The sequence below is a fragment of the Tuber melanosporum genome (assembly GCF_000151645.1).
Source record: "Tuber melanosporum whole genome shotgun sequence assembly, scaffold_4, strain Mel28".
NCBI classification, from domain to species: Eukaryota; Fungi; Ascomycota; class Pezizomycetes; order Pezizales; family Tuberaceae; genus Tuber; species Tuber melanosporum.
The window spans coordinates 1,205,074-1,216,070 of record NW_003299084.1 but is presented as its reverse complement, the minus strand read 5'-3'; the positions used below and the strand labels follow the sequence as shown (position 1 = coordinate 1,216,070).

Below are 10,997 nucleotides of genomic sequence, written 5' to 3'. Positions count from 1 at the left end.
TGACCTTGCTTAAGAGTAGTATGTTCTTGGTGATTTTTTGGGCCAAGAATCCTAAGAAGATTGCTAGAAAAAATATAAAAAAATATTAGCAGGTCTCAAGTAGTTCTGGCTTTTTTATAAGATTTTTTACAATATTTTTGGATTGTTTGAGGGGTAAAAAGACTGGGGAACTCTGTGCTAGAGTGAATATTTTGTTGATCATTGCAATGTGAAACCTTGCAATGGTATGTTTTTGCCAAGAATGGTATTATAAAGGTACCCCCCTGTTTTCCATGGTATTTGAAAGGTTTTCTCGTCGAAAATCAGTTAAGTTAATGCGGTGCATCCGGGTTTGTTGTTGGCCGATTTCCGATTGATTTCCGATTGGGAGGGGGGGAGATTCCTGACGAAGGGAGCATACTCTGTTAGCAGTTAGCGGGGGGAGAATGCGCGGACACATTTCTACTCATGGCTAAGTGTGTAAGACTATGACAGGGGCTAGCCTAAAGAGTGGTACCGGTATCAAAAGTAAGGTGTGAGGGAGAAATAGAGGTTAATCCCGGTCTTGCTCCTCAGCTTCGGGGGTGGAGATACTGTATAAAAGTGGGTTTTTCAGCACCGATCCCATGGAGCAACAGAGTAGAAAGAATTCACCAATCAAGAGGACTTTCAAATGATTTGGGCGATCCCCAATGGTCGTATCATACAGTAGGTGTTCCCGGGAGGGATTTCCCGAGGGCTCCGTGTTTCTCGTATCAGCGTGCCCGAACAAGGCACGTGACGGATGTATCATATCTATCGGCTAAGGGAATTCCCGTACTAAACCACAATTGGCTTAGCAGAGTAGGTTAACAGAATTGTGAATACCGGTTAATGAGATCTACCAAGCTCAGAACACCCAACCTTTACCGCCTCTAGAAAACACTATTCCTTATTGGGGTGGAATAGTGTCTCTGATTGCTTAGATTGGCGATGGTGGATTCAAGGAGTTTTTATGGTACCGGTAGTCCACCAAACATCTGAACGCCGGGGTGAGATTAGCGGTAGACTATGATAATCAAGCTTCCCAGAAAGTTGTGCACGTGCCGAGTGACAAGCTTGACCTTGTCATCCTTCCAAGGCAGACAGAGCCCTGAAGCCGAGGGTCAGGAGGGTGCGAGTATTATCGCAGGTTACCTTATGATACTCGAGCAGATTTTCATGTGATCCTTAAGGTTATGCAACAGGTTCCACAGCACCGCAGGCTAATCCCCCCTTCTTACCCTTTCCCTGAAATCATAATGTTTTCTCCCCTTTCGGGGTGGTCCGTGTCGCTCGGTGCTCCTTCGGGAGTGTCTTTGCAAACGGAAGCAAAGTGGGAAAAATCCCAAAATGTGAAGACCTATTGAGAATTGAATATAAAAACTAATGCTTAAGACGGTTGGTAACGCCGAGTGCAGTGAATGCAGAAGAGAAAGGAAGGATGTCTACAAGGATACGGATTGAGATCAGGGATCAGTGTTCCCCTCTCTTTTCTTCTGACTCAAATTTGTGCATTTTACACTGTGCGTAGAAATTTCTCTGTGCACAAATACCCCCCGCAAGTGCACACTGCACATGTGCACAAGTCAGCTGCTCAGGCATAACGAGTGACATCGTATGATTGCATATGAACCCTGTTCGGTTACACAAGCCTCTAAAGTATAAACGTAACCTCAGGGCTCCCGACCTGATCCCTTGACCCTCTTCCTTCCCTCTACCAACTTCCAAGAGGAACGAAGGAAAGGAGAGAATAAAAGGAGGGGGTATCATAATCAGGAAAAGCAAACATTAACCTGTCACCTCTAGCCATTCCATCCCATTCGGCAACCAGATATCCATCTACCCGTACCTCCACCAGATAAATCAGATAGCGCTCTACGCGGTGGGGCAAAGGGCAAAAGCCGAAGAAAAAGTTTCGAATTATCAAACACGCGCGTGCATCTTTTCGGAATTTATTCGTGGAGAAGGTAGAAGACCTCCCCCATTTGGGTAAACTATTCCCGAAATCTAGCTAATTTTTTTTTGGAGGCGAGTAGGATAGGACGGCTCCTTTTACACGGGATTTTAGTGCTCATCTTCCTCTCCGTTTCCATTCCGCCTCACCGTTGGTGAAGCATATCTTAGGACGCCTACAGTGATTTTGCGTTATCGCCCCACGGGGTTCGCATTTTGCGGCCAAGGCTTTCTGCGGGGTTTGGTGGTGGTCGTGTCGGGTTGTTTGGTGGCCCCCCAATGCTACATAAGTTTTACGCCTCGTGGTTTTGTAGCTTCAAGGTCGATCTGGTGATTACCTGGTTTGGACTATTGAGGAATTTCAGGTTTATCGAAAGCAGGTACGTCTTAGAAATCCCCATGTTGTTCATAAATCTTGTATTCCCTTTCATCCGGTATTGTATGCCATTCCGTGATACATATGGAGAGATCTGCCGGGTTTTTTGTACCGGATACTTCAGCAGCTTCGGGACAGTATCCGCCATTGTAGTAGTATCCGCAGGCTTGGGATCTTATTTCATACTGACTATGCCAACGGGTAAGTTAGCCGGAATCAAATTTAGCCGGGGCTTGTCAGGACGGAAGAAACACCAATTCAGGTACTGTACCATACATATCTATGCTCCCGCTTTTCTAGCCCAACATGGCCCATGGTTTTTTTTTTTTGATCGCACGATAGTACAGCTACTTCAACGCTCCCGAGATCTCTTTTTGGCAAACGTATAGCTAACAAGAAACCGCGGGCGGTTGAGCGTAGGAAACAGGAGGTGGCGCCTTTTCGCAGGCGGCTAAATGGTTTATACCGGTCAGGTGGCACTACTTGCCGGGGCTTGGACTTATATTGAGTCTGCCTGGTTTCTTTCCTTCCCAAAATGTGAGTACTTTCCTAGGCTGGCTTAAACGAGAGACAAACCCCCCGCACGCTGCGGCTGCCAGCAGATCCCCGGAGAAAAATTGAGTGTAATGGGAGTTTTGGTGAGGGCTCTCTTCGCTTCTCCGCAGTCAGAGGGAGATGGAGATATGCCTGGTGAGGGGGGGATGAGCAGGAGATATTTTGCAAAAGGAGAGGCCGTGGAATGTGCAGACGAAGCAGCTTTCGGGAAGCGCAGAACTCAAGCTTCTGGGTTGGGACGTTTGGAGAGTAGATTGCTAGACTTGTTGCTGCAGAGATGTTTATCTTACAACTTCTGATGTTTGTTGCCTTGGCAGTGGCTACTCCTCTGCGGAAGGATGCAACACAGGTTTCCCTCATATCATGGACATTTACGGATAATGTTCTTTCTGGCTCTGTTAGGGTATGATACCTTTTATTTCCATAGAGAATGTGAATGCTCACAGTTTTCTACAGATACAAAATATCGCATACCGGAAAGTCGTAACAGTTTTCTATGCTGTGGGAAGCACATGGAGCGATAGTCAAAAGATTTCCGCCACCTGGTCTGTTCAGGGTACGGATGGATATGAAATATGGACTTTCTCAGGAACAGCTACCGGTGCGACTCAGTTTCACATCAAGTATGATGTTAGCGGAACGTCGTAAGTTTTTTAAAATGGTAAATCTGGCTAGTAGGGCACCTAATACTAATACCAGATGCGGTAGCTACTATGACCCCGGAAACACTGATAATTACCAGGTTCCTACTACAACTGGCGCAGCAACCTCGACTACTACTATTCCCCCCACTTCGGTTGGATCTGGTACCACAGCTACGCCCACTATCCCAACTACTACTACTACTTGTACCGGTACACCCGTTAGTATCGGACCTGTAGATCCTAGTATCCCTCCGGCAATCATCCCTTCCAAGATCCCATCCGAACCGGTCCCTACTGTTCCCTCTGGATGCGGAAACTGGAACGGGCTGGACAAATGCGCTAACGGCGTTTACACATTCCCCGATTCTGCCGAGAGGCGGCGTTGGCAGACTCCCCCGGAAGGTGGGGATGGTTATTTTAAATCATTCCAAGATTACCGCAATCTCGTCGGGTATGCCGATATCCAATATAGCTCTGACAGAACTCGGGCTGTTGTTGTTGTCAATGCTGCTAGTCGTACGGGCGAGTGTTTGAAGTATTCCTTCAACGGCGTTGGCCAGTCGAGCAATACCTTTCAAGTTAATTCGGGATTTGCTGGACAATTGGAAATAACAGTCACTGGATCTGATGGAAGTAGCCTGGTTCTCGAGCCTCTCAATTTCTTCTGGCAAAATGCTCCTCTATCAGCTGCGCAGAGCACTTTCTCGGATGGGCAAAAGGGTGGTATTATCGAGTTGTTTGGATGGCCGTATGATGATGTTGCAAAGGAGTGCGCTTTCCTCGGAAAGGCTGGATGGATGGGTGTTAAGATTTGGCCGGCAACGGAACACGTTTGGGGATCGCACTACTACGAGCTAGATAACCAGTTCCGGCCGTGGTACCTCTCTTATCAACCTGTCAGCTATAGACTTCACTCACGTATGGGGACAAGGGCTCAGCTGCGAGCTATGATCCAGGCATGCCGCACCGAAGGTGTTCGCGTCTACGCTGATGCAGTTATCAATCACATGGTTGGCCAAGGAAGTGGTAGGTTTCCGTGCCCATTGCAGGAGGTTTTAACTTCTCACTCTCGCTAGACATCCAAAACCACAGAGTTTCCAGTTGCGCTAAGTACTCAGGTCGCAATGCCACCGACGGTTCTCCATACTTTACCTCCGGGTATACTTGTCCTTAACTCATATCTGAAGTCCTACTGACCTCTTTAGCAACACCTACCTTCTGAGCCCGTACACCGGTACTCGCCCTACTCTCGAGTTTCCATCTGTTCCCTATGGCCCAACTGACTTTCACTGTGAAAGAACCTTGAACTCCTGGACCGACGGGCAAGTTATTACGAAGGGATGGCTCTTGGGACTCACTGATCTGAATACCGAGAAGCCCTACGTGCAGGATAGGATAGCGACCTACCTTGTAGACCTTCTGTCAATCGGTTTCACTGGCTTCCGTGTTGACGCAGCAAAGCATATTGGCCCCTCATCTGTGGCGCAAATTCTTGGCCGCGTAAAGGCGAAGATGGGAGGCAGCATGCCCGCGGATTGGATCACGTGGCTCGAGGTCATAATGGGCGGAGAATCCAGCCTCTTGGCCTGTAGTGGGGGGGAATGGTCATGGTACACCAATCTTGACAACCAGCTCAAGGCTGCTGGTCTTTCGGATTCAGAGGTTACCAAGGTCAAGGTCTGGAGTTCAGATTATCCCAAGGAAATGCCTATCTGCGGCAGCTGGATTATTCCCGCATCACGCTTCGCAATTCAGAACGACGATCACGACCAACAGAACCCTGTAATTACGCCCCCTCGCGACTAATACTCTCTATCCCATGATTATGGCTAATATTATCTAGGGCTCCTCCTCTCGCGACATGGCCAACAAAGGCTCCGTCCTTATCAAGGACAAAGACGCCGCTAAGCACCGTGGCTTCGAAGTCCAACTCTTCTCCCGCACCGATGCCAATTGGCACATCAAGCTCGTCCTCTCCTCATACTCCTTCATGGACAACGGCGCCTCAGGATTCCCCGACGGACACTCTGACTGCTCCCTGTATACCGGTAACCAGGCGATCTCGGGATGTCTTGGTGTGCCCAGGGATACCGCTTATGTTGCTGACGCGTGCTCGTACACTATTTCGCCCGGAAAGTACACGCGTGTGCATAGAGATTTGCCGATTATTAATGCTATGAGGGCGTGGGTGGGGCTTGGCTCTACGACTGCGGCGGCATTGGGGATCTCGGGGTGTTAGAGTTGGTTTCGGGCTTGTTGTACCCGAGTACCGGTAGAGGGGGAAAGTGGCAGGATGTGGGTGGGCGGTGCGGGAATGAGAGAGTTGATAAGTTGTTTGGAACCACAAGTTGTTGGCGTTTTAACAAAAACGAATTTTGTTTTGTTTTGAGCTTCATCCTTTAGAGTTTGTGACTACTGTGCGGTAAACGCTTCATAGAATTTCCTTCCTCGGGGATCAACAACTAAGCTAGGCTATTATACCTTTGAAGCACCCCACCGTAGTGATGCCTAATCCAGGAACCAAAATCCCACAGTCAATCCATATCACCGAGCGAGCCAGTCATGACAATCCATATGTTCTCACAATAACCCCTCGCCCTCCCTCTGCAGGAGCTAAACTATGATAATCCACCAGAATCCCTACAAGAACCCGTTTATCCAACCAAACCATCAATCAATCCTTCCCAAACCGGGAGTACTGTGCCGTAATATACTTTCCCGTGATACGAGCACTCTTTAGTAAAAATACACATCTATCGGAATGGTGGAGCAGGAAACACGGTAGACGGGATGGGGTTGGTTAACGGCACGCACGAGCACAATACTGTACTAGTACATGGAGCAAAGATGTGGTGTTGGGTCGGGTAGGTGGTGGAAAGTGCTTGGATGTGCTGGACTATACAGTAATTCACGGATTGTATTTATTGTATGCAGCGGCGGTGGCGGAAGAAAGATGGTAGGGGAAACGAATCATCGTTACCATTAAATACATTAATCTGCGCGCAGTAAGGTATCGCGCTTGCGGCTGCTTACTTGCTTGTGGATCGGGGAAGGAAATGGGGGTGGAGGGAGAAAACTAAGATCGCGCTAGAGTGGATGAGGATGGGTCGAACTGGTAGGCGAGACCCCCGGCTAGCCCGGTGGAAAAAGGGAATCGGTAGAGACAATAGAGGACGGTAGGGAATATTTCTAGGAGGAAGAGAAAAAAGTAGAGAAAAAAAAAAAGGATATTCCTGCTGGCTCAGCACAACCTTCTTCCCGCCCATTAATAAACAAAACAAATGGAACTAGAAAAAAACAAGAAAGGATACAAAGAGACCCCCACTTCTACCGCCTCCCGGTGCTCCTCCTCCTCCTCCTCCTCCCCCCACCAAGTGGAACCCCGCCCCTCCTCTCATCATCGCTATCTCCGCCTGCCACGGTTGTCGGACTCGTCACCCTAATCTCCGGATTCGGCGTAGGCATCTCCTGCGCGGCCTGATAGTACGGGTGTTCCTGATGATACAGCGGACGTCCGGGTTTCGGTTGCTTCGGCGGTAACTGCGGTGGTTCCTGCACCCGTATTTCTGGCGTCATAACCTGGTCCATAGTCATCGCTTCAGTTGTTGGTGATTGCGGGATGTGGTGACGGTGGTCGGGCAGGATTACTCGGAAGGCCGGGTGCGTGTCGTGTCGGGAGACTGGGGGTGGGGAGGAAGCCGTAGGGGAGGCCCAATCAGCTGTCGCGTGGTCGATCTCGGCGCTTAGTTCTGCGATGTCTTGTGGGGGGATGGAGGGTTTGGGTCTTATGGGGGAGGATTGGGGGAAGGCTTCTTTGTCGAGGTGCTTTGGGTTGAGAAATTCTCCTGCGGGTGCGGTGTTAGCTTTATCTATCCTCACGAGCTTGGAAGCGCACTCGCGCGCCAGGCCGCTAGTTTCGCGCTGGCTAAGGTATCGCCGGGTGCCCGTGCTGACTTCCGTTAGGCGGTTCCACTCATTCAGAGCAAACTCGCCGACACCGACTTCCACGTTGAAGCGGTAGTAGTCTTCCCTCGGCACACCCATTTTAGCCAGTCCCGGGCGCCCACCGTCCTCGCCGTCGATGAGGATCCTGTGCACGCGCTCGCAGTCGTCCACCTTGGAGTAGAGCCGCTTTCGCGCCTCAGCGAAACCTTCGAAGGGCGAGGATATCAGGCCCTCCCACCAGGGCGGCTTTTGCTGACTGAGGGATACAGAGCTATGGTTGCTGTGGTGCCGTTCACCACGGCTAGTTCGGTGACGGCCCGGTGATTGGGGGGGGGCTTCATGGCGCTTGCCCGTGCCGATAGAAACGAATACGGAGATTTCATCGCCGGGGAACTCGTTGTTTCGCGCTTCTTCCAGGGCTTGCATGGCCGGATTGTATATCCCACTACCCTCGTCTAGGAAGGTGTTTTGTCCGATTGTAATCGGTTTGAAAGCGAATTCAATAGCCGATGTCGCTCGACCGGCCTGCCAGATTTTACAATCATACGATGGAGTGCTTTCGGCCGCCGATGGATAAGTGCGCAACAATACTGGTGGCGCGGCCGACTCTGGCGATGTACCCTTGTAAACAGCCGTGACGAACGTCCGACACCTACCGGGTCGATTGTCAAACAGGGGAGCTTCGGGATTCCCCGCTTTCCGAGTCCCGCCCGATCCGCGTCGGCCGCGGGGTTGATCACGATCGAGTGAAGAGGCGCGGCGACGGATTGGAGAAATCCGATCCGCCCATGAGTCAGTCCTTTTGTGCGTCATGGCTGGAGGACTCGTTGGAGGCGGGGAATGCGGAATAATTTTGTCCGTGTCGAACTTGGTGCCTAGAGAAAGAATGATCTATTAGTAAACAAATGATTCTATAAATAGGGCAAATGTAATGAACCTACTCTCTCGGACGCAGTGCCGGATAGCTTCTTCCAGACGACTAGACTTGAACAAAGTTTTCCCGTAAGGTACTCCCAAAATAGTCTTGTCTGTGATGAAAACATAACGCGTTAACTGCACGTAGTATTCCTTACAGCTCTCAACATCCATCCTCATCCTCCCCAACATCAAGGCGATCAACCCCCCAGTCCCAGTGCCACCAATCAAATCGAAGTAGTCGCATGGTCGAGGAAGATCGGCAGGAGTTTTGGGCCCTTTCCCATTATGAGTCTGGACATATATCTGGTGCATCAACTCTTGAAGGATAACAAGTGTAGAATAACCTCTTATTCCGCCGCCATCTGAGAAAAAAAGCAAAAAACGATCCCAATATTAGCCGACGCTAGCGCCTTCTAGGCGGGGGGAGGGGGGTCCGAAGGCACATACCTAGTGATAAGATTCTCAGTTGCCGCTTCTTTTTCGGTAATCTCTTGGCTTTCTGTTTTTCCTTCCATCGTCTCTGCTCGCTCTTGGATGAGTCCCCCAGCTTGTCCTCCAAATCTAATCTTCCCGCATCAGAATCGCCGTCGAGTTCGGCGACTCGGTGAGTCTCCTTGGTGATGGGCGAGTAAATGTATTCGTTCGAGTATGACGGGTCTATCTCTTTGGGTGGTAGTGGTGGCGGCGCCGTCTGCGACGATTTGCGGGGGCGCGTGTAAGTTCCCGTGGCAGGATCGTAGGACAGGCCGCGACCACCCCTCCGGACGGTTTCGTTTGGAGAGATCATGAGCTAGATGCTAGTCGTAGTGGTGTAGTGTAAGGTGGTAGTCGGTGTACGAGTGAGTGGTCCTTCTTCGCGATGGCTGTGAGGAGGAAGGGAGGGTAGAGCGAGGGGTGTGAATGACGGGAGGGAGGGGGATGGGAAAGAAGAAATAGAGGAGGAAGCCCAAGACTTTTCCAGTCTATCAGCTGTATGGTAGGGTAGGGTAGGTGCAGTAGAGTTGCTAGCACCGCAGAGTTACACAGAGGCACCCCGGAGACGACGAATGCTGGTCATACATTATGATATGATATGATACCTAGTTAAACTTACTCCCCAACCAGTTCAATATGGTATGGCTGAGCCCCTTACCTGCCTCCAGTCGGAATAATACAGTACGTCATGCACAGCGCCACCCGCAGGGGAGCCAACCTTTCCGTGGGACCAAGGCCAACCGTATCCAATCCAGCTCAGTCCTTGGCTATCAGCTCCGGGCTTTTGGTTGGTTGACTGTTTCGCTAGAACACCCTGAAGATAAAAAAGAAGAAAAATGGCTTGTTTCTCAATCTTATGGCATTTTTTTCAGCATAAAAAAAATAAAAGATAAATGGAGACGTGTTTGGCATGCATAGACACTAAGGCCCTGCTCGGTAGCCGACCGGGAAAAAACCCTGTTTTCCCTGAAAATAAAGTACAATTTAGAATAAAAATGCTTTGGTTGTGCTTGATAACCATTTAATTTGAAATTCAAATACCTTCAGTGTTGTGTACAACTCGATTTAAGAACGACCAATTGTAATGGACTGGGGTGATTATATAAGTAGATTTAAACTGTGGGATTAGTAAGTTACAAAGTACATGTATAAAGCACAATTTGAATATAAATTTTATATGTGATTGCTAAAAGTCCCTTTAGTATCTGTCAAAATATTGGTACCTAGTATGTTAAACTATTTTTCCTCTTCAACCTGGTGAGTCTGTTTTTGAGTATTATTATTTTTTAGTCTATAAGAGGTATAATTAATAAGATTTAAAGAAATTGAGAAAATATTCTCCTGTCCTGATACTTTATTCTTTAGAAATATTGATCTAGCACACCTGTTATTATTATATTGGTAGCATACGTACGGTGCGCACCTAATCTAGGAGAGTTTTTCAAAGGACTCCAATCCATTGGTTGACACTCAGCAATCCATCAGACCCAATCGAAACCATCGCCAGAGCCCACCAATCATCGACTGACAGCTGCGGCAACTGCGCCAAGACTTTTATCTTGGATAATTGCTACCAGCCAATTATTACGTGGTATCGTGGCGGGATATGGTCCATCTGAAAACTTCAGACTGGCCTGTCCGCCTCACTCGAGGTTCGGTAGACTGCCACTTCCCATACAGCGCCCGAGTACGTACCCGATTGACCACTGGGCGATAGTGGAGTTGCACCATCAACTGTCGGTCAGCCTTACCAGAGTCGGGGGCACTGCCCCTTCCCCCCAATTCCCGTCGTACAGAGACAACCGCCAAGCGCAACCCCACCGCGCGCAGTCCACCTTGGATACCGTGCTAAACTCGAGTGCTTACCCGTATTTTCAAAGGTAATCACATTCGCACAATAGTGAATGAGGCACCACCCCGGCATGAGCCAAGCCCCCGTCCCTTTTCCCCGGATTATGATTGATTGGTGGTTACGTGGGGGATGGGGTAGTTGAGGAAGCGTTTGTTACAGTAGTAACTTAGAGCTCTGATTGGAGCTTCTGGTTTTATGGTGAGAGGAGAGGAGGAGGCAGACAAGTTTAAAGGTCATGAGGCTCTGAGGGAGCTTTCTTTTCCTTGATGCTCGCGGTAAA

At 49.3% G+C, this 10,997-nt stretch overlaps 2 protein-coding genes; one reads left to right on the top strand and one right to left on the bottom strand.

Annotated features, from left to right (window-relative positions):
- Positions 1-1,716: 1,716 nt before the first annotated feature.
- GSTUM_00007852001 (uncharacterized protein) lies at positions 1,717-5,916 on the top strand. XM_002839719.2 has 9 exons: positions 1,717-1,967; positions 2,029-2,333; positions 2,540-2,591; positions 2,750-3,287; positions 3,341-3,528; positions 3,593-4,554; positions 4,605-4,686; positions 4,734-5,310; positions 5,372-5,916. Exons 4-9 carry the CDS (start codon positions 3,162-3,164, stop codon positions 5,765-5,767), a joined length of 2,331 nt encoding a protein of 776 aa, XP_002839765.1. The 5' UTR covers positions 1,717-1,967; positions 2,029-2,333; positions 2,540-2,591; positions 2,750-3,161; the 3' UTR covers positions 5,768-5,916.
- Positions 5,917-6,487: 571 nt separating this feature from the next.
- Positions 6,488-9,248, bottom strand: GSTUM_00007851001 (uncharacterized protein). XM_002839718.2 has 3 exons: positions 8,839-9,248; positions 8,415-8,753; positions 6,488-8,348 (listed from the first exon to the last, which is right to left on the bottom strand). Exons 1-3 carry the CDS (start codon positions 9,176-9,178, stop codon positions 6,856-6,858), a joined length of 2,172 nt encoding a protein of 723 aa, XP_002839764.1. The 5' UTR covers positions 9,179-9,248; the 3' UTR covers positions 6,488-6,855.
- Between the last annotated feature and the right edge of the window lie 1,749 nt (positions 9,249-10,997).

Excerpts from the sequence above, each read along its gene's own strand:
- GSTUM_00007852001 (XM_002839719.2), top strand. The coding sequence starts at position 3,162 with ATGTTTATCTTACAACTTCTGATGTTTGTTGCCTTGGCAGTGGCTACT. Across the intron at positions 4,555-4,604 it reads CATGGTTGGCCAAGGAAGTG|ACATCCAAAACCACAGAGTT; the intron begins GTAGGTTTCCGT and ends CACTCTCGCTAG. Across the intron at positions 4,687-4,733 it reads TCTCCATACTTTACCTCCGG|CAACACCTACCTTCTGAGCC; the intron begins GTATACTTGTCC and ends TGACCTCTTTAG.
- GSTUM_00007851001 (XM_002839718.2), bottom strand. The coding sequence starts at position 9,178 with ATGATCTCTCCAAACGAAACCGTCCGGAGGGGTGGTCGCGGCCTGTCC. Across the intron at positions 8,754-8,838 it reads ACTGAGAATCTTATCACTAG|ATGGCGGCGGAATAAGAGGT; the intron begins GTATGTGCCTTC and ends TTTTTTTCTCAG. Across the intron at positions 8,349-8,414 it reads CCGGCACTGCGTCCGAGAGA|GCACCAAGTTCGACACGGAC; the intron begins GTAGGTTCATTA and ends TTCTTTCTCTAG.